A 23,494-nucleotide genomic window follows, 5' to 3' on the forward strand; every position below is an offset into this window, starting at 1 on the left:
CTGGCAGTAAGTGTGGGCATCCAGGAACCGGCATCCCTTTCCCCAGGGTACATCTTGGGACCACACCGGCTAGCCCAGTTGGAATATCCAGAGACACAGGAAAATCCATCGAGACACAATATCTGCAGAGGACCTCAGGGGGAGGCTCCAAGTATACTTTGGACATCCTCCACCCCTGCTGTAGAGAAGCACAGGCGGGAGTCTAGGGTGGTGAATGCAGAGGTGCCGACTACAGGTTGGAATTTCGCAGAACCTGAGATTTGTACAGAATCTAATAACAGTGAAACCAGATATCCTAACACATAAACCCAAAGCAGTTAAAGGAAAGAAAGGTGTCCAAACACCCAGAGTGTCCTAAGAAGATTGCTGAAAGCTACCAAAGCAATCAATACAAAAATATTATATGGACCTGACCCCATATTTGTAAATAAGTAGGACTGTTTGTTTTACTTTTATTATGGATGTTTTGTTTTGTTTTGCTTTTACAGTGCTTTTGTTTTTGGTATGGTTATTGCTGTTTTATATTTTTTTCTTAACTCACCCTTCTTTTACTTTAACTTGTTTTTTATATAAATATTTGATAGTTTGCCTTATTTTCTGATTTCACACAGCTGCTAGTTCCTTTTATTTTATTCTTGTCCTTTTTTCTTCTTTCTTCCTCTTTCCTTTCTTTTTTTGTTCTCCTCCTTTGATTGGTTTTTCCTTTCTTTTTCTTGGATTACATAATAGTCTTGGTATCTTGTGTGGATTTTTTTTATGTTTGTCTGCTCCTTCCATCACCCCCCTTTACAAACTTTTCCACACTAACCTACGTACTCTTCTCCCCCAAACCTTTTCCCCATAATATACCTCCTTGTTTAATACTCAAATTATTTCATATATCCATACTTACTCTACTAACGACAAGAGTCCTACTAGTTAACTCTCTCTCATTCTTAGCAAGATATTACCTTATCATACTTAAAGTCTTTCTCAACCTAAACATATCCTCTACCTAATCCGACTCCTTTACCCATCACCCCAGCTCCTCCCACATCACCCACCCTCAACTGGAAAAGCTCTGCTGACTTGCTGATACCCCTAACCTCCTAATATTAAGATTGGACTAAGCATAACACTCACGATCAATGGGTAGAAACCAGAAAAACAGGACAGAGAACGCTATAAATATGAGAACCAGAAATTAGGATTTAAAACAAGTATAGAGGAGGTTAAAGGTGAGATAAAAACACTAAAAAAGAATCAGAAAGAGGTCCATAATGAAATGAAAGAGGCAATAAGTGAAATGAAGACAGCAATAGAAAGAAATTCTAGAAGATTAGATGAAATGGAAAACAGAATATCAATATTAGAAGACAGTATATCCCAAACTGAAAACACAGCGATATACAGAAATCTCTACAGCAACAAAACCTAAACATCCAGCAAATATGGGATAATATGAAGCATACTAACTTACAGATAATAGGCATTGAAGAGGGAATAGAGGTACAGACCAAGGGCATCTGTAATGTCTTTAAGGAAATAATCTCAGAGAATTTCCAAATTTGGAAAGAGACTTGGACCTTCATGTCCAAGAGGCATACAGAACTCCACTGAGACAGGACCAAAGAAAAACCACTCCACGCCACATAATAACCAAAATGACCAATATAGAGGCTAAGGAAGGAATCTTAAAAGCAGTGAGAACAAAAGGACGGGTGACATATAGAGGCAAAACAATAAGAATCACCCCAGACTATACAACCCAGGTCATGAAAGCTAGAAGAGACTGGTACGACGTGATTCAGACCCTGGAAGAAAATAACTTCCAACCAAAGCTGATCTATCCAGCAAAACTACTATTCAAGATCAATGGTGAAACCAAAGTCTTTCAAGATAAACAGAATCTCAAAAAATTCATGAATACAAAGCCAACACTAGAGAAAATTCTTAAAGAAATAAACCATACAGAAGAAAAAAGAAGCAGACTTCAGAATCAGAGAAGAGAGGAAGTTAATAAGTGGGCCATTTAAGTAAAGAAGAAAGATCACACCACCCAAGAGTAGACAGAACACAAAATGACAGAAAACAAAAATCATATTTCAATAATATCTCTTAATGTCAAAGGACTTAACTCACCAATCAAAAGACATAGACTGGCAATGTGGATTAGAAAACATAATCCAAATATATGCTGTCTGCAAGAAACTCACCTCACAGCCAAAGACATTCACAGGCTGAAAGTGAAAGGATGGGAAAAAATATACCATGCCAATGGTGACCAAAAAAGAGCAGGGGTAGCAAACCTGATATCCAACAAAGCAGACTTTAAACACATCAAAAGAGACAAATCAGGGCACTTCCTTTTATTAAAATGAACAATACACCAAAAAGATATAATGATAGTAAATATTTATGCCCCAAATGTGGGTGCAACCACATTTGTAAAACAAACCCTTCTGGACATAAGATCCCAAGTAGACACAAATACAATAATTCTGGGAGACTTTAATAAGCCTCTCACACCACTGGATCGATCTTCAAGGCAAAAGATGAGTAAAGACGCTTTAGAACTAAAGGAAACATAAACCAAATTGACCTAATAGATATTTTCAGAGTATTTCAACCAGGAACTACAGAATACGCATTCTTCTCAGCAGCCCATGGAACCTTCTCCAAAATAGACCACATCCTGGGACACAAAGAAAATACCAGCAAATTCAAAAAATGTAATATAATTCCTTGCATCTTTTCAGACCACAACGGAATAAGAGTAGAAATCAACAACAGGAAACTCAAAAGGAAGTATTCAAATTCATGGAGATTGAATGATACACTATTGAATGATGAATGGGTAAGAGCAGAAATAAGGGAAGAATTAAAGAAATTTATGGAAACAAAGGAAAACAGAGATACAACCTACCAAAATCTATGGGACACCATGAAGGCAGTATTAAGAGGAAAGTATATTGCATTGAGTGCCCACATAAGAAGGACAGAAAACCACCAAGTAAAGAACCTAATGATACAACTCAAGGACCTAGAAATCTGCAATAGTCTATTCCCAAAGCCAGCAGAAGGCAAGAAATCATTAAAATTAGAGCAGAAATAAATGAAATAGAGAACAAAAAAACAATTCAAAGAATCAATAAAACAAAAAGTTGGTTCTTTGAAAAGATTAATAGAATTGATAAACCCCTGGCCAGCCTAAACAAAAGACAAAGAGAATCAACTGAAATTATTAAAATTAGAAATGAAAAAGGAGATATCACCACAGATAGTGAAGAAATTCAAAAGATTATCAGAAACTACTTTAAAAATTTATACTCCAATAGACTTGAAAACCTGGAAGAAATGGATAGATTTCTAAGCAGAGTTAACCTTCCTAAACTCAGCCAAGAGGACATAGCAAGCCTAAACCAATCAATAACAACGAAAGAAATAGAAACGGCAATAAAAATTCTTCCACCAAAGAAAAGCCCAGGCCCAGATGGGTTTACAGCTGAATTCTACAAAACTTTCAGTGAACAACTAATACCAATACTTCATAACATGCTCCAGGAAATCGAAAGAGATGGAACTCTCCCAAATTCCTACTATGAGGCCAGTATCACATTAATCCCCAAACCAAATAAAGACACCTCAAGAAAGGAAAACTACAGACCAATATCCTTAATGAACATAGATGCAAAAATTCTAAACAAAATACTAGCTATACGCATTCAAAACTATATCAAGAGAATAATACATCATGACCAAGTCGGTTTCATCCCAGAAAAACAAGGCTGGTTCAACATACGCAAATCAATACATGTTATTCACCACATAAATAGAACCAAGAACATTATGTTAAGTGAGATCAGCCAAGCACAGAAGGAAAGGTACATATGTTTCCTCTAATATGCCCAAACTAGGAAACACAAAGGATACCAGTGGGACTCCAGATAATGGAGGGGAAATACCAGCAAAGTTTGAATGGAAAGATAGGAGAGGAGGAAGGCTTATCTTGATTAATGAGGGTCTACATCTGAACATGTGTAAAATTATGAATAAGACATGGTTAACCTAGACAACCACTGGTGGGAGGCGGAAGGGAAAATGGGGGCGGGGGGGGAGAGGGCACCAAATATAGTTTAAATGTATACTATTTATGTTCAATTAAAAAAATTGTTAAATAAAAAATAAAATAAAAGGTAGAGCACTAAAAAATAAAAATAAAAAAATAAACAGAGTCTCACTAAGGTTGCTGAGGGCCTTGTTAAGAGGCTGAGGCTGGCCTTGAACTTGCAATCTTACTGTCTCAGCCTCCCAAGTAATGAAATTATTGGTGTGTGCCACCACACCAGGCCACAATTAAAAATGTAATAAATGCATTGACAAAAAGTAAAAAAACAACCAAATGACTTTTATAAGGAAGTAAAATTAATCACAGAGAAAATAGTGGACATAAAGATGGAGTATATTTTTATCATCGGACACTTTAAGAAGAAAAACAAACAACAGAACAAAACTTATATTTTAAAATAATAATACAATAAAACTTATTATAGTCTGGGTACTAAGGGATAATGAAGAAGATAAATAAAATTCATAAACCAGGCCATAAAACATAAAGTAAGAAAATGAAAAAGAAAGAATATTATATTGGCACAAGTTACAAATATAGTTACTATAACAATACATTAAAAATTCCTCAATTTTTAAAGTTTTTTTGTAAAATAGAAAAAATATGCATTTCATCAGTAAATAATCATAGCAGAATTATGAAATACTATGATAGAATGAGAACAAAGTCTATCCGTTATAACAATAAATTGGAATGGGCTTAATTCAACCGTACAAGAAAATCGGGATCACAAATCAAAGCCTAAATATAGTCCATGATATAAGGCACACAACTGAAACAAAGTGATTCAGAAAGACTAAAAATAAAAGGATGGACAAAATTGGAAGTGGAAACAAAAAAGTGGACATTTGGTCACTTAATATCCAGCTAAGTAGAATGTAAATTCAAAGGATTCATGTGATATCAACAACATAGCCCTTTGTTAGGATGCACTGAGGACACATCAATAATTCAGTGACATTTTGACATTGCTAAAAATGCATAACTTCATTCCAGTCATTAGAAAGCATCAGATAAGCCCAGAGTGAAGGATTTTTAAAATAACTGATATTCTTCAAAAATGTTAAGGTCATGAAAGATAGAAGTGTGAGAACTATGACAGACCAGAGGGAACCAGAGAAGCATGACTAAATGAATGTGCCGTCCTAGATACAATCCTGAAACAGGAAAGAAGACATTCCTGCAAAATAAGTGAAACCCAGAGAAGGTCTGAAGCTTAGTTAATGGCATTGTGCCAGTGTTCATTTCCTAGTTTTGATAAATGTATATGGTTATAAAAATAATGAACATCAGAAGAAACTAGGTGAAAAGTTTCAGAAACTTTTCCATAATTAAAAAAATTAGTTCACATATAAACTTTTTTATGTTTCCTTACCTGCTTCATCATGTTTTCCCATTCTAAATTTCCAAAAAGATGTGCTAAAGACAAAACTCTATCTTTTTCCAACTTTTTAATCAGCATTTGGTAAGTTTTTCTAATTTTTGTTTGATTCTGTAAGACAAAGAAGCCAGATAAAGTATTATAAATAGAATATGTGTATTATATACTGTTGGCGGGATTGCAAATTAGTACAGCCACTGTGAAGATCATGGCAGAGATTCCTCAGAAAATTGGGAATAGAGCTACCAAAGGATCCAGTTATACCAGTCCTGGGTATCTTTCCAAAGGTATTGAAATCAAAATATTATATTAATATATGTATACCCATGTTTATAGCAGCACAATTCACAATAGCCAAATCATGGAACCAACCTAGGTGTCCATCAACAGATGAATGGGTTACAAAATTATGGGAAATAAACACACTTAAATTCTCCTCAGCAATAAAGAAGAACAAAATTATATCATTTGCAGAAAAATGGAGGAACCTAGAGAACATTATTTAAAGGGAGATTATGAAGTCACAGAAAGTAAAGGATTCCATATGCAGAAGCTAGGGAATAATCAGGACACAAAAGGGACTTCAGATAATGCAGGAGAAACTAGCAAAACAAGAGCGAGGGTCTAAGAGACGGTGATGGTGGGCGAAGGGAGACCTAATGACATTGTGAACATATGTGATATTGCCAATCCCATGTATGGGGAAGAGGAAGGGATAGGGAGGGAGACAGGGGAAGGTCATCAAGTGTTACATGCCTATATCACTAAGAACTACATTATGATATGGGACTCATATGTATCAATAAAGTATAATAAACATAAAGAAAATATAATATTTAGTTATTTTCCAACTGCAGAAAATTGCTTATATTTAAGAAAAAATTATGTTACAGTATATTTCTTGGTAAAAAAAATACACTTATATAATTTCAGATGATCTACAATGATTTTAAAAGCCTGCCAAATAGCACTAGTCTATCTTTACTGGGAATAAAGTGCATTTTGTGTTTAACAGTCTCATCAAGGTGCAATAAACCTAAAATTTATTATTTTTAAATGTACAATTCAAGGATTTTAGTAAATCTATCAAGTTGTATAACCATCATTACAAGCTAATTTTACAATATTTCCAACACACTATCCCAAAAAAGCACCATACCCATTTAATGCAATGTATTTTATTCTGACAAATTTCAAATATTATGACCAATTTACATTATACATTTTCACAATAAAATGCATTGCATTTAATGAAAAGCAAGTTGTATTATCTCTCCACGACCACCTACCAGCTTAGTAATATTCATTATCAATATTTTATTTTGTTTTGGGGTGTTTTTGTTTTTGTCTTTGTTTTTGTTTTGCGATACTGGAAATGGAACCCAGGGGCATTCTACCTCTGAGCAACACTCCTATCCCTATTTTTTATTCTTTATTTTGAAACAGGGTCTCACTGAGTTGCAAAGGGCCTCACAAAGTAGCCGAGGCTGGACCAAAACTGCAATCCTTCTGTCTCAGCCTCCCAAATGCTGAGATTACAAGTGTGCATCACCATGCCTGGCTACATTACTAACATTTAAAATTGTATTTCAAGTAGTCCTCAAACAAACTAATAAAATGTATTTCATTGTATTGTTTAAAATTCTATTTTAGGTAGTCCTCAAATTGTTTAATTAAATAACCTCTTTAAAGTGAATATTCAACAAACTAGGAAATAAATTATTTTATCAGACATAAAACCCTCCATTAAAAAATACTTTTAAACCGGGCGTGGTGGCGCACGCTTGTAATCTCCATGCTTAGGAGGCGGAGACAGGAGGATCGCACAGGTTCGAAGCCAGCCTCTCTGGCTTAAGAGACCCTGTTTCCAAATAAAACATAAAATAGGTCTGTGAGTGTATCCTGGAGGTAGTAGGGTTCCATCCCCAGTACCACAAAAAAAAATTTTTTTTAAGAAGATTTTGGCCAGGTTGTTTATAGAACACTCATGAAAACTCAGATTCAAAAATTGCTCTAACAGTATAAAATGAACTCAATTGATAATAGTATTCCCTCCAAACATAAGAATGAAAGACAGAGGTATTTCTGCTTACATCATGCGACTAGAGTTAGAAATAGTTTAATGGTAAGCATACTAACTAAAAGCCGTGTATGGTGGCACTAGCTTGTAATACCAGCATTTGGGAGGCTGAAACAGAAGGATCGCATTTCGCAGCTGGCCTTAGCTACTTAGTGAGGCCCTTTGCAACTCAGTGAGATCCTGTTTCAAAAATAAAAAAATAAAAAAATAGGGCTGTGGGTGTACTTTGGAGGTAGAATGGCCCTGGGTTCCATCCCAGCACTGAAAAAAAACAATGCTAACTAAAGCAAACTATTTTATCATTCCATGACAATCATCTGGATGTCTCTGAATACGTGAGGAATGTGTCACAATTCCCAAAGAGCAAAAAAATGTCTCCATGAAATCTAGAATAACCCTCATATTAGAATTCGCTATAAGTAATGGAAAGTAAACAGAAACAAACTGTATATATAGGATCATCATGCGTTTTAATGAGTCTTTCAATAATATGTCAAATGTGTCAATATACTGAAATAATAGGATCATGGAAATAGAATTCTAAATACTTGAAAACTTCTCCCATTAATGAGCTAATGTTAGCAAATAAACCCATCTTTCTTCTTTTCCTTCTTTATTAACCTGTTCCATTGTGTTCTCATTAAAGACCACAATATTAGTTACAATTCACTAGTAAGTCTCAACAATAGGAGACGTAACTTTTGCCTGTAATTTAACATATTTCTTTTTTATTTTTATTTGTGCATTATATTTATACATCATATTGTGGTAAAAAAAAAAAACCTTGTATGTACAAACATGTACACATCACTGATTTAACCCCTACCCAATTCCCACCCCATTCCCTCCTTCCCTTGCTCGGCTTAGTGGTTGACTTCAATATGTTTAGTGTGTGTGTAACATATTTCTGACCTGCATTAACCTAGAGTCAATATACCACACAGTGGTTAAGGACATACTATCTGGAATCCTACTGTGTCTTTTCAATTTGTATTCTACTGTTTATTTGGCATTGATAATAAACATATCACTTATGCAATTATTTATTTCCTCATCTGCAAAATATAAATGATATTAGCTAGGCATGGTGGTGAACACTTGTAATCTCAGGGGCATTTGGGAGGCTGAGACAGGAGGATTGTGGTTCATGGATAGCCTCAGCTACAACTTAGTGAGGCCCTTTGAAAGTCAGTAAGAACTTGCTTCAAAATAAAGAATAAAATATAGGGCTGGAAGTGTAGCTCACAGGTACAAAGCCCCTGGGTTCCATCCCCAGTACCACAAAAATAAATAAGTAAATAAATAATAAATAAGTAAATAAGATATAAATATAAATGATACTAACGCCTTCTTCATGGGATTCTTGTGAAATCTAAGTGAAAATCATTCATGGGAAGTGCCTAGCACTACTGTATAAAATTTAGTATTATTAATTATCATTATTAATTTTCTATGCCTCTCTGTTAAACCTAAAATACATCCCATAGAGAAAGTAGAAAGAAAACTGAAACAAGTAATTTAGAAAAGATTATAAAATCCTAGAATGTTGTTTTTAGATATAAATTACCTTCCAGAAAAATATCTGGTTTCTGAATGTGCTTGGCATAAAGTATGCATAAAGTCGAAGAATATTGGATGTTTGCCCCGAGAAAAGCACGACATTGACCTTCATTGACCAAGAGTGAAGGATTAGAAGGTTGAAAAGGTGTGTTTGCAGGTGGTTTAGGCCTTCATCAGCAACTACCAGGAAATATGGATAATTTTCTTCTAAGAAAACGTTCCATTCCTTTGAGAAGCATCCAGAAAATTGGGTCCAAACATTGATGGTGGTATTATTCTGAAGATGAAGGGTTAAAGCAGTTCTCAAGCGAAGAAGTTCAGGGCAGTTGAAATAAGCATACTCGGCATCCTATGGGCGAGGAAAAGAAGTACATATTTTTAAATTATCATTTAGCATTTTTCCAGGTTGGTTAACATATACCATAAAAGGCATGAAAGGAAAAAACTCCAACAGTTTTGTCCTGTCATATAGTTTAGAAATAAACCCTCAAATCTTGACTACCATTTCACAAAGATATGCCATGAATCTCAATTTGGATTTAAAAATATATGTTCTCTGTAAGCAAACCCATAATCCTCCCAATTTCCCTTCCCATTCTTTAATTCTTTTCCTCTCCAATCTTTTTCAAAAAGAAAAAGAGCCAGGCATGGTGGTGCCTGCTTGTAATCCCAGTACTTGGGAGGCTGAGAGAGGAGTATTGCAGGTCCATGGCCAGCTTCAGCTACTTAGTGAGGCCCTCTGCAACTTAGTGAGATCTCGTTTCAAAATAAAGAATAAAAAGTAGGGCTGGGAGTGTAGTTTGGAAGTAGAACGTCCCTGGCTTCCATCCCCAGTACCTCAAGACGAGGGGGGAAGGGGGGAGGAGAAAAAAGAAAAACAAGGGCAGGATAATAAGTAAAAAGTTAATGGTGGGTATGAAATATCTAGAATGAGGAACTGATTGGGATGGCTTTGTTCCAGAGGATTGTCCCAAGCCACTGGGTCTTTCCTCTTAAACATAAAAGGTTTTTTTTTCCCAACAAAACAAAATTTGTGCAGTCAACTAGTTTGTAAACATTAAACCAGAACTATAACTTTTTATTCAAAATATTGCTAGTGGGCAGTCCGTAATATTATAAAATAAAACAACATTTGGATCACAAAAGAACTGGACAGATCCACACCAAAATCCTTGAGTAGTACATTACTTCCACTTAGGATTAACGTAGGAAGGGGTAGTGGTAGGTGTTTACACAGATCTGTATTTGAGACTGTCAAGACCTTATTGATTATATTTGTAATCAGTAAAAGAAAAGCAAATATGATATGAGAGGTATTTACCATAGAACAAATCAAAGCAAAGTAGGGCTAGAGAGTTTGCCTAGGCTTAAATACATTTTATTTCATGTTCAGATCAATTTACTGATGAGTTTTAAAGACAGAAGTAGTTCTCAGAGTTCCAAAAGTCAAATCCAAAGGTCAGCTGGATCACTGCTAGGAGTTTTCTTGTCTACCCTAATGATTCTGTGTGTCCTTACAATAAAATTCCATTATTACAAATAATTGTTTAAAAAAACTCTTTAGTGCAGTAATTTCTTTTTTTTAATTGCAGTACTGGGGATGGAACCCAAGGGCATTCTAATTCAGAGTGACACCCCTACCCCTACTTTTTTTCTTTATTTTGAAACAGAGTCTCACTGAGTTGCAAAGGGCTTCACTAAGTAGCTGAGGCTGTCTGGCAACTGCGATCCTCCTGTCTCAGCCTCCCCTTTAAGCTTTCTAAACCTTTGAAGATACATTTTTCTTTGTAATAAAAGGGAAAAAACTATCAAATGATTTAAAGGATTGTAGTTTGGATTATCAAATCATAGAAAATAACTTAAGTCACATTACCTTGAAGAAAACTATGGCAAAATGCCCTCCTTTACTAATAAGATCCATGAGATAGTGTTCAACCAGATAGAAGAAATGGAGATCCTGTCCCTGTTTTAGTGATTTCTCACAAATGCATGTGATAAGTAATGAATCTCCATCAATAAGGAAAAATTCAGATTCAACAAAATCATTGAATATGCTACAATACCTAAAAAGAAAACGCAGAGTGTTAAAGCAGAAATCATACACATATTAAATAATATCCAAAAAGCAGTAGTATCATTATCACTTTTATCATTATCATTAATAACTGACTTAGCTGAATATATGTAAAATGATATATACTAATATAATGATGTATGTATTGAGTATATATATACACACTGAGATAGAGATAGGTAGTATAAGTTCAAATAAAAACACAAGGTAGCAGAAAACATATGATTTCACAGCTCTTTATTACTATGAAAATACTTACTCAGCACTTGGCATTTTGCTCAAAATAAGCTCTGAAATTTCCTCTAAAAACACTGTGCATTGTTCTAAAAGAGAAAGAGAGTAGGTTATTTTCAATCAAGCCTTTTTAAAGGATCTCACATGTAGCTATCATTTGAGATTTTATATAAATAGTAATACAATTATTTACTTCAATTAAATATACATAGTTTATATCATAATTCTATAAGTATTTTAAATTGAAATTACCCATTTTTGATTTTCCCTGTGCCGCCATCTTCAACTGACAAATACCAAATATAGCAAATATCCTTTACTGTGGTTCTTCTAAATGGCAGTTATTAACAAAAATAGCAGACCTACAGAGAAAGAGGAAAAATAAGAAAGTCTTTTTTCTGTCAACAAAACTGTACTGAATCATCGCTATGTGCCAAGCAAAATATTAGGTACTGGGAATTCAAGAATGAAAAAGCCAACATGCAGTCTGTTTTCAAGGAGCTTAAAAAAACCTATCAAAAAAGATAAATTGTTCATCACATAATTCTAAAAATAACAGAAAATCGTGAATGTGGCAAGGTCAAAGAAGTCAGGGGAAGCTTATTTTAAAAAGTAATGCTCGAGATGAGTTCTGAAGGATTATATGAGGATCTAATTAAGCAAAAATGGGGAAAGTAGCATTCCAAGCAGAGGGAATACCAGAATACCACCTGTAAAATCCTGTGGTGTGCAGGGATGCAGATGGAGCGAGGGTCATAAGAGGAGCCAATAGGGCTGAAGTGGACAGAATGAGAGGAGAAACTGTGTGAGAGGGCTAGAGAAAGATGAGGGTTGAGGGTCTGCAGAGCCTTTGGGAGCATGTTATACAATTTTCTCTCCATCTTAGAATAAAAAATCAGCCACTGATTGATTTTAAGCATATGGTCAACCATTACAATTACTTGCTTTGCATTTTTAATATACTTTTTTGGTGCAGTGTGATTGTACATCATACTGAGAGTCGAAATGATGGAAACACACATGCACATAGCACTTGGTGTAATTCCTTCCAAACACCACTCTGTTCTCTCCCTCTCTCTGTACCTGTTACTGAGATTAGTGTCGATAATTTTGTATATGTACACACTTGCATTTTGAAAAGATTACTCTAGCTAGAGCAGAAGGGATCGAATGGGAGCAAAGGTCTATTCAGTAGAACAGAGAGAAATTTCCTGTTCAGGGGAGTAATAAAGGTAGCCTGGTGTAATTATAGTTTGATGGGGCGGGTGAGCTAATAAAGCTGGAGAGATGTGGATTTCTTTGAAGGACATTTAAAAGATGACTTCTACTTTATTTGATAATGGATGAGATATGGGAAAAGAAACAAGGAAAATGGGGCTGTCAAGGATGATGCTTTGTATTCTAGTTTTTTCAGCAGTATGGATCCAATTACTTGGTCTGTGAACTTTGCAATGCAGCCACCTGGAGGAAAAGATTATAAAGGTATCTGTGGACTACCTGAATTTCACTGGCTTTTAAGACTTACTATAGTCCATGTTATATAAGTAGTTAATCACAAAGGTCTAAAGGTGAAACACAAAGTCCGATCGCAATGTGAATATGTGAGTCTTTCGAGAGGAGGCCACTGGGACCTGGATAGAGAGCTTTGTGGAGGAAGAGAGAGAAGGCAAAAATCCAATTTTGAGGATTACTAATATGTAATGAATGGCAAGAAAAAAGAGGAATAATTCAAAAATAACTGAGAAGGAACTTATATATTACTTCATTTTGTCATGAAAAGAAAATAGTAAGACATTTGCCATATAGTGTGTTAAGGCTAATAAACATTAAATATATTAAGTAGATGATAGATCAATAGATAGATGATAGATAGATAGATATTTCTATTCCATGACATGAAGGAGCAGACATATAATGGTAATACACACACTAAGTAAATATCAAAATGATATAGAAAGAAAACATGCACTTTAATAACGAATTAAGTTTAAGGAAAGAACAAATTACTACATATAGGAAACACTTAGTGGCGATAGGAACATGGTCTCTCACTCCCACAAGTGGCTGTCTTTCTCAGTGACTTTCGAAACATCTGCTCTTGACCAGGCATTGTACTTACTGCAACATATACAACTGAGTGAAGAGTGGTCCTCACACTCTGGTGGAGGGTAACAAGAACAAAGTCAAACATTAGAGTATAATGTGTGGAGTGGTCTAGCAGCAGTGGTACCAGAAACCAACAGAGAATTAAGAAAGAGTTGTTCAGACCAGAGGGATCAAGGTCCTGTATTTTCTGATTTCTCAAGGAGTTTGGGAAAATGTTGAGGAATTATAGAAAAGAAGGTAAGAGACATAGAGGGTGAAATTCAAGGTAGCAAAATTAGCCCTGGTTTATTGCAAAGAAACGTGACACTGCATTAAGTCTTAAATTCTTCATCTATGAAGAAAAACATGAAACCCAGGCATGGTGATACATGCCCATAATCCCAACCATTTGGGAAGTTGAAACAGGGAGATGGGAGGTTTGGAATCAGCCTCATCAACACCTAGCAAGACCTGTCAGCAAACTACTGAGATTCTATTTCAAAACAAACAAACAAAAAAAATGGGCGGGGGGTGGAGCTTGGAGGTAGGATCCCCCTAGGTTTAATATCCAAAACCTCAAATCAAAAGAAGGAAGTCCACTATATTTCGAATTCAGAAAAGTTCATTTCAAATAATAATTTTAATGATATAGAACTACATTTTCTAATCAAACATATAGATTGTTTCTACAGTGAATAATGTATACATAATCATAATTTTACTACTGCTGTTTACTGGTTTCCATTTTTGGCCAAATACAGAAACAAATCACAAGAATTAATGTCACACATTACTGGAAAATATGACAAACTTTCCTGATATAATAAAATATAGCCAAATTAGAAAGTTCAGAAAAGAATGAATAAGAGAAAATGAAGAATGCATGCTAAGTTCTTCGTATTTTCAAGCACAAAGTCCAGATACAGGTATCTACCCAAAGGAGTTGAAACCAGACAACTATAGTAACACATGCATATTTATGTTTATGATACAATTCACAATTGCCAAATTATGGAACCAGCCCAGGTGTCTATCAACAGATGAATGGATTATAAAATCATGGAATTTACACACAATGAAATTCTACTCAGCCATAAAATGAACAAATTATGCCAAATGTGGGAAAATGGATGGAACTAAAAAATACTGTGATAAGTGAAATTAGTCACCAAAAAAATAAAAACAAGTGAGATGTTTTTCGTCATATGTAGAAGTTACAGAGAAGTTGGGATTACCAAACTGGAGGTAAAGGGGAGGTGATCTGGCTGAGAAATAGAGGCGATGATGCAATATTACCCTCTTACAAGTTCTAATGCATTAATGAATCTTACCTTTTTTAGGTCACAGCAAGACAAAAACAGGTAAGTGAATATACATCACTAAAATACTCTCAACACCCCCCAAAATAAAACCTTAATCTCATCAAAACTCAAGTATTAATGACTAATTTACAGAACATTTAGAGAACAGAGAAACATGTTAAGTGACACCACAGAGACTAGGGGAATCTGTATGGGACACATGCATACACACACACACACACACACACACACACACACACACACCTCACATCATGACAAATAAATTATAAGAAAATAAAAGAAAGTTAAAAATGTTTAAAAGGGCTCGGCATGGTGGCACACGCTTGTAATCCCAGCATTCGAGAGGGAGGCTGAGACCTGAGGATCGTGGTTTGCGGACAGCCTCAGCTACTTAGTGAGGCCCTCTGCAACTTAGACCCAGTTTCAAAATAAAGATTAAAAAATAGGGCAGGGGGTGCAGCTTGGAGGTCAAATGCCCCTGGGTTCCATCCCCAGACCCACAAAAAAAAGAGAAATGTTTAAAAGGCACATCTTTTATTTATTCTTTTTTTTTTTTTTTTTTTTTTTTGCAGTACTAGGGATGGAACCCAGGGACATTCTACTTCCAAGCTACACCTCCAGCCCTATTTTTTATTCTTTATTTTGAAACAGGGTCTCATTGAGTTACAAAGAACCTCATTAAGTAGCTGAGGCTGTCCTCAAACCACGATCTTCCTGTCTCAGCATATTTGGATTCTAATTCAAACAATCTTAAAATGGAAGGAAAAAAAGAGAAAGGAAGGAAAGAAGGGAGGGAAGGAAAAGGAAGGGAAGGAAAGAGAAGGGAAGGGAAGTGAAGGGAAGGGAAGGGAATAAAGGTGGAGAGGGACTGAAGGAAGGAAAGAGAAGGGAAGCTGTGGATTGCATATTCCAGCAGAATGGTGAAGCCACCTAATGAAAGGCATTAAGTTCCTGACACCCTACATGGGAAACAGCTGACCCATGGTAGCAGGCAATGGTCCCCACCACCTTGATATGCATGCCCAGCATAATTGCCTTCCCTTGAGGACAGCAGAACTGCACATTTAATGGCTCCACATCTTCTGTGACTGATGCCATCACCTTAGACAGGGGAGGAAGTCTGATGGCTGGATTCCTTGTGCAAGGGCCAAGTGGCAGGGATCTAAGGATGCTATCTAAAAGTTGAGAGCAATCCCCAGCTGAAAGCCAGCAAGAAAACAGAGCGCCACAAGCCTCTGACTGCAAGGAACTGAACTGTTTTAGCAACCAGAATGAGCACCCAGAATGAGTCTGGGCGGAGAGGGCAGCCCCTGCAGACACCTTGAGTAAACTGACTTGCAGAGCAAAGGGACTCAGTTAACCGGTGCCTGCACTTCTCTTCTGTGGAAATTATAAGCTAAATAAACTCCTGTTGCTTTTGGCCACTGAAGTGTGTGATGATTTTTTCTGCAGCACTAGAAAGCAAGCGCCTGCCTCTTGTGCATAAATAAATACTTCTCTTACGAGAGTGGCGTCAGTTGTCTGAAGTCACTGAAATTTATGGGTGCAAGAGAAACCATCTGGGAGGCTTTATTAAAAGGCAGATTTCCATGCTGCAAATTCGGATCCTGGCCTCAGATTTAGCAGGTAGCAAGAAGCTGTCAATGTCCAAGTTTATGGGCTGCGCTCAGATCTATTACTCGGGAGCCCAATTATCCTCCAAGAGCACCCCTCAAGTGCCTGCCTAAACATGCATCCCTCCCTTAAAACTTCCAGGCTCCCTTCAGGCGCCCTTCCCTCTGCACCTCCCCTAACCCCACTCCCCCGGAGCTTGTGGTTCTTAGCCGACTCCCACCCCGCTGTCGCCCAAGCCAACTCCGGCACGCCCATTCGCAGGTGGAAGGAGACCTCGATTCCGTGCGGGACAACGCCCCTCTAGCCCTTCGCCAGCCCTTCAACGCCCCTCTAGCCCTTCACTCACTTTGACACCAACCAAACCCCTCACTGGCCACAAGCATCGAAGCACCTCCCTCTCCTTTCCAGAGACCTGGGGTCAGGAATCCAGAACCAGCGGCTTCAAATGTGCTGGTGAGCTGGGCGCAGACCACGGGAAAGTGAAGGAGACAGCAGTCCCGGGATGCTCCCCGACTGGGCGCACCCGCGCCCCAGCCTAGGACTGTGCACACCCAGCCGCCGCAGCCGGGCTTTTAAGCCAGAGAATAGTTTCAGTTTTCTTTCTCCTCCAGGAAGCTCAGTTTCGTTTCCCATTTATCATGATTTGGGTGAGGCTGATTCAAGAGAAGTGGCTTTTAGCATCCTTCTTTCAAACAACGTGTGTGTGTGTGTGTGTGTGTGTGTGTGTGTGTGTGTGTGTGTGTTACTAAAGTATATATGTATTGCTAAAGATCATTTATTATACAAGTAAGCAGATTACTTTCAGTACCATGTATGTATGTATGTATGTATGTATGTATATGTATATATATATATGGTTTTTTTACTGGTTTTTATATACACTTTTATTGGATTGTGTGGACTATTCATTATAGTCTTACAATCTCACATCACAATGTAGTTCGGAGAGTTTGGTGGACTTTGCCTGGCTCCCTCCCCACTCCCCCTTCTTTCCCATACATGACATTGACTTTGGTGCTGGTATTCTCCTCTACATACATAACATCAGTGGAAGTGTTTCCTTTATTAATTCTCCCTCCACCACTCCCTTTCCCTACACCCCCTTCCTTGTTCCACTGGGGTTTCTCCTGCACTACCTAAAGCCCCTTTTGTATCCTGATTATCCTTAACTTCCACATATGAGAGAAAACATCTGATCCTTCACTCTCTGTGACTGGCTAGTCTCACTTAACATAATGTTCTCCAGGTCCATCCATTTTCCTGCAAATGACATAATTTTGTTCTTCTTTATGGCTGAGTAGAATTCCACTGTGTGTAGAGCCCATAATTTTGTAATCCATTCATCTGTTGATAAACACCCAAGTTGTTTCCATAATTTGGCTATTGCAAATTGTGCTGCTATAAACATGGATATGCAGGTATTACTATAATATTTTGACTTTAGTACCTTTGAAAAGAAACCCAGGAGTGGTATCTGGATTATATGATGGGTCCATTCCCCATTTTCTAAAGAATCTCCACACTGATCTCCGTAGAGTCTGCACTAATTTGCAGTCCTGCCAACAGTGTAGAAGAGTTCCCATTTCCCCACATCCTCACCAGCATGTATTGTTGTTTGACTTCTTTAATGTTCTATGCTGAATAATCCCTCCCTCCTTTCCTTCATCAGAGGTCAATGTCCTCTTTCCCTGTGAACATGTTAAATTTCATGGCAAAGGGCACTTTGTAGAATAGATTAAATTAGAGATTTTGAAATGAGGGAATTATTCTCTACTATTTAGGTGGACCCACAGTAATCACAAGCATTCTTGGGGAGGCAGGAGTCAGCGGGGGCACTAGATGACATAGGAAAGCAAGTGGCAGACTCTGCAGATGGAAGACGAGGGGACCACAGGCCACGGAATCAGGAGCTCTTTGGAGCAGCAAAGGCATAGGGTGTTCTTGCTTAGAGCATCTAGAGACCAGCGCTGAGGACTGCTTGAATTGAGCCAAGTGAAAATGACCTTCAGAAACACAAAAGAATAAATTGTTGTTGTTTTAAGCCACTAATTTTGTGATTATTTGTTGCAGCAGCCATAAAAAGCAAATATTTTATCGTGAGCTAGTTTAATAGGGAGCTAACAATGCATTTGCTAAAATAACTGTGTTGTAACAAGAAGTCACATTAATATCAGGAGTCTGCTATGTGCTAAGCAATATGCTAATATACTTACCTCTATTATTGTTTTAGTTATCACTACAATTTCATGACCTGTGTACTATTATTTTATCCCTTTATAGATGAAACCCATACAAATTAAAAGAGTAACAGCTAGTAACTAGTGTCCATTTAAAACTTGATTAACCCAAAGGTCTACTTACAGTATCCTCTATTATATAATTTCTGGCAAATGCTTCAAATTCTACAACTGAAATTCAGCTAACAGACAAATTATTTCTTTGTGTTTTCTTTTTTGGTAAAATTGTTTAGTTTTGTTTGCATATATGTCCCTATTGTGCTGATCTTCATTATAATGTGAGATTGCAATGCACCAATAAAAACATATGAAAAAAAGACACTGCTAGCCAAGTATAGTGCTGCACACTTGTAATCCCAGTACTTGGGAGGCTGAGACAGGAGTATCGCAGGTTTGAAGCCAGCCTTGGACACTAAGCAAGACCCTCTGCAACTTAGTGAGATCCTGTTTCCAAATACGAAAATAAAATCTGGCTGGGGGTATAACTTGGAGGTAGAATACCTATGGGTTCAATCCCCAGTACCAAGAAAAAAAAAAGATACTGCTATAATATACAAATGCAAGACTCTCTTTAGTTTTATAATATCTAATATATTAGTTTTATAATATATAATATATCTATGGTTGTTGGTTTTTTTGTGTTTTTTTTTAGTAACTTGCTTCTTTTATTTAGCATAAAGTTTTTAAGGTTGATCAGTATTGCAGCATGTATCAATATTTTATTCTTTGTCAGGGCTGACTTCTCTTTTTTTAACAATTTTTTATTGAACATAAGTAGTATACATTTACACTATATTTGATGCCCTCTCCCCCCCGCCCCCGTTTTCTCCCCCCCCCACCAATGGTTGTCCAGGTTAACCATGTCTTATTCATAATTTTACACATGTTCAGGTGTAGACCCTCATTAATCAAGATCGGCCTTTCTCCTCTCCTATTTTTCCATTAAAACTTAGCTAGTATTTCCCCTCTAATATCTGGGGTCCTACTGGTATCCTTTGTGTTTTCTAGTTTGGGCATATTAGAGGAAACATGTGTATCTTCTCCTTCTGTGCTTGGCTGATCTCACTTAACATGATGCTCTCCAGGGCTTTCCATCTTCTTGCAAATGATATAATTTTGTTCTTCTTTATGGCTGAATAGAATCCCATTGTGTGTATTTCCCACAGTTTTGCTATCCATTCATCTGTTGATGGTGGTCTGGGTTGGTTCCATATTTTGGCTATTACAAATTGTGCTGCTATGAACATAGGTATGCATATGTTGCTGTATTTCTCTGAATTCAACCCCTTTGGAAAGATACCCAGGAGTGGTATAGCTGGATCATATGGTGGATCTATTCCCACCTTTCTTAGGAATCTCCACACAGATCTCCATAGTGGCTGAACTAGTTTGCACTCCCACCAACAGTGTAAAAGAGTTCCTCTTTCCCCACATCCTCGCCAGCATTTGTTGTTGTTTGATTTCTTTATGCTTGCTACTCTGACTGGGGTTAGATGGAATCTCAGTGTAGTTTTGATTTGCATCTCCCTGATGGCCAGTGATGAAGAACATCTTTTCATGTATCTATTAGCCCTTTGTATCTCTTCTTTTGTGAAGTGTCTATTTAGTTCATTTGCCCATTTCTTGATTGGGTTGTTTGTTTTGCTAGTGTAGAGCCTTTTGAGCTCTTTGTATACTCTGGATATTAGCCCCCTATCAGAATGGCGGCTGGTAAAGATCCTTTCCCATTCTGTAGGCTTCCTCTTTAGTATTGATAGTTTCCTTTGATGAGAAGAAACTTTTTAGTTTGATGTTATCCCACTTGTCTATGGTTGTTTTGACGTCTAATCTTGACTCATCCTATCTTGGTCTGTTTTCTGTTACTATAACTGAATTATAAAGAAAAGAAATTTATTTCTAATGGTTTGGGAGCCAAAATGTCTGGTTTCAAGGTGCCAGCCTCTGGCAAGGGTTTCATGCTGAATCATCTCATGGTGAGGAATAAGGGAGGGAGAAAGTTCACAGGAGGGCCAAGGCACATCCTTAGGCTCTTTAGCTGGCCCTAATCTATCCATGGTGATGGAGCCTTTATGACCTAAACACCTCCTCTTAGGCCCCATCCTCACCGTGGTTACACTGTGGATGCCTTTTCTAATGCATGAACCTGGGAATACATTCAAACCATCGCATGCCCCAAATGTATACAAAAAACACCCAGAAACACAAAGCTAGTTTGTTTTTGTTGAATCACTCAGTCCCATGGTCATACGCTGGACTTTGTCCAGAAACTTGCCAATCAGACACTCTCCTCCTATGCTCAGACCTCTCCCTTTATGCCCGGCACTTTGACCTCTTTAAACTCCTGAATGTCCTGTGAAGGTGAACTAACCCCTCAGCTTCGCCCAGATGAGCGTGCTTAACCACTTGAGCCTGGCTTTCCTCTTTACTTGCCTGAAATTTGATAAGCTGGGTCAATTCAGCTTTTCTTTTTTGTAGCTGAACTTTGAGGAAAAGGACCATGAAATTGATTGTTCACAAATGTAAGAGCAAGTGGCTACAGAAGGTCCCAAGCTTAGGCTCTGCAAGAACCTCTGCGTTCAGAAGAGCCCAGTGTGTGTCCAGTAGATGATGCTCGGTGACATACTATATGCACAACACGGCTGAGGGAGGGCAGTGTTTCAGGGCAGAAGTCTATAGGCAAGTTCTAGAGACTTTGTGAGGCATGAGAGGAGGCTGATAAAGACCTCGAAGTTAAGGAGGGAAAGAGTCTCTCAGAGTACCAACTATAATGTCTGCTGACTTCAATCTGAATCTATTTCACAGTGTTTTGCTGGGGTGGGAGGGCCCCACTTAAGGTCAGCTGATTTGCAAGTAACAGCATCAGTAAAATAAAGTAGCATTTGTAAGTACAGAATAGGCTGACTCCAGAAGATGTTGTGGGTGTTGTGAGGAACAACAGCTGTGTCTTCACAGTATCAGAGATGGAGCAGCCCTTAGTTCACCACATAATTTGCAGGAATTTAGTGAGAGTGGCAGGGCCTTGGACGTGCCTATGTAGCTATGGCCTTTGGAAAATTCATTTGTGAGTATTTGCATGTCCTGAATGCTTGTTTCAAATGAATCTCCCCAGAGGAGGTTGTCGTTGATGCAATGTCATCCCTGAGCTCCTGGAGAAAGGTAGATAAAATGAGATTCTCCTGCAATGATTGTGTGTGATGGCAAGGCTGCTGGGGTACCCAAGAGTAACCAGTAGAGGTGTGCCGTGTTCCTGCCGAGGTGGAGGCAATGCAGTTGAGAGGCTGTTGAAATAGGCACTGCCCAGGACAAGTTAACTAAATCTAGACTTATATACCAGTTTCTGGTTGTACAGTACAGCACCAGTAATTTTGATAACATTGACTATTAGGAATAAGAACTTATCAGGTTCCACAGCACGCAGGGTTGACACATCAAACTGTGAGGAATTATTCACTCTTTCCAGGTTTAAGAATGTGCCAAACTGGACTGTTAATTGGAGAAACATGAAGATAACCAGCCCTTCTTTCTAGGTCCATAGAATAAGTTAAGGATTCAGTAATTTAACATCCTATTGGCTTATTTTACCTGATAATTTTTATTTTATTTGCTTTTTTCTGATTCAAATGTGATTGTTATTTCAGGAACTTATCCAACATGTGACTTTGTGCAGAAAGTCAATACTACTTATTTCTCCAGATGTGATAAGTTAAAAAAAAATTCAAGATATCTGCAAGTACATCTGCAATTCTTTTTTTTTTTTCCTTTTTTTTTTTTTTTTGGTGGTACTGGGGGTGGAACCCAGAGGCTTTCTACCTCTGGGCTATACTCCCAGACCTATTTTATATTGTATTTGGAAACAAGGTCTCAGCTGCCGAGAGCCTCACTAAGTAGCTGAGGCTGGCCTTGAACCTGTGCGATCCTCCTGTCTCAGCCTCCCAAACACAGTGATTACAAGCGTGCGCCAGCACGCCCAGCTTGCAATACAGTTCTAATGCAAACCCCTTTCATTTCAAAGAGAGTTCATTCTCGTCTAAATTTGTTTTTCAGTTTGATTTGTGTAATCATGACTTCAATATTAAATTTTTAAAAGATCAGAGCTAAACCTATGGTGTTAAGAAATTCATATGTGCATCTATGGAAATATTATGATGTTGGTAACAATTTATTTACCTCTAAAAAAATTCTTCAGAAAAAATATCCCCCCTTGCTTAAGAAGCAAGGCATTTAAATAGAGCCACAAGGGGTAGGTATACAATTAAAATGAGCGCTGGGTCTGCGATATTTCTGCCACCGGCTTTTTGACACCTGTTGACCAGTCAATGAGAAGAAACAGTGAGCGATAAAGATATGCCCATTCTGTGGAAATTCCTTCTCAAAATAGCAAGAGCTGAGCAAATTGCTAGGCCAACGAAAGCAGTCCCAGGGCAGGCCACAGGACCGCGCGGGCAGAGCAGCTGTGTCCCATGTTGGCATTTCTTAAATATTTAAATCCTCCTCTGGCCCAACAGCTGATTTCCTCCTTCGTCCTGTTCTTTCCTTTCTGTTTTCCCTCTGGGAGTGGCAGCCACATCCTTCCTCACTAGGCTCCTTTGGGAAGCGGTTTCCCAAATGGCTCCACAGCTGTCTGCAGTTTTCTGGCAGAAACTGATCCCCTCCCAAGTTCGGTATTCCCTCACTACGTACATCCCAGAGGCCTGTGAAATGCAAACTTCAGGAGAAAACAAATGCTATTAGTTTTTATTTAGTTGGAATAAGCATCAAAGCTTTTGTGTGTTGTCGGGGCCCACTCGGCTGGACCGAAA

At 37.7% G+C, this 23,494-nt stretch overlaps 1 protein-coding gene across 1 annotated transcript in view; it reads right to left on the minus strand.

The window, feature by feature from the left end:
• LOC308273107 (putative ATP-dependent RNA helicase DDX60) overlaps positions 1-15,942 on the minus strand; it is a gene marked incomplete at both ends in the record, with an annotated part of 94,393 nt that extends 78,451 nt beyond the window's left edge. Inside the window, 6 exons of the mRNA XM_080710224.1 lie at positions 5,484-5,600; positions 9,137-9,478; positions 11,003-11,192; positions 11,463-11,526; positions 13,490-13,595; positions 15,808-15,942. Of these exons, the coding sequence (XP_080566350.1) occupies positions 5,484-5,600; positions 9,137-9,478; positions 11,003-11,192; positions 11,463-11,526; positions 13,490-13,595; positions 15,808-15,942 (954 nt within the window). The remainder of the gene's footprint in view (positions 1-5,483; positions 5,601-9,136; positions 9,479-11,002; positions 11,193-11,462; positions 11,527-13,489; positions 13,596-15,807) is intronic.
• Between the last annotated feature and the right edge of the window lie 7,552 nt (positions 15,943-23,494).

The sequence above is a fragment of the Muscardinus avellanarius genome (assembly GCF_963383645.1).
Source record: "Muscardinus avellanarius genome assembly, chromosome: 14".
Classification (NCBI taxonomy): domain Eukaryota; kingdom Metazoa; phylum Chordata; class Mammalia; order Rodentia; family Gliridae; genus Muscardinus; species Muscardinus avellanarius.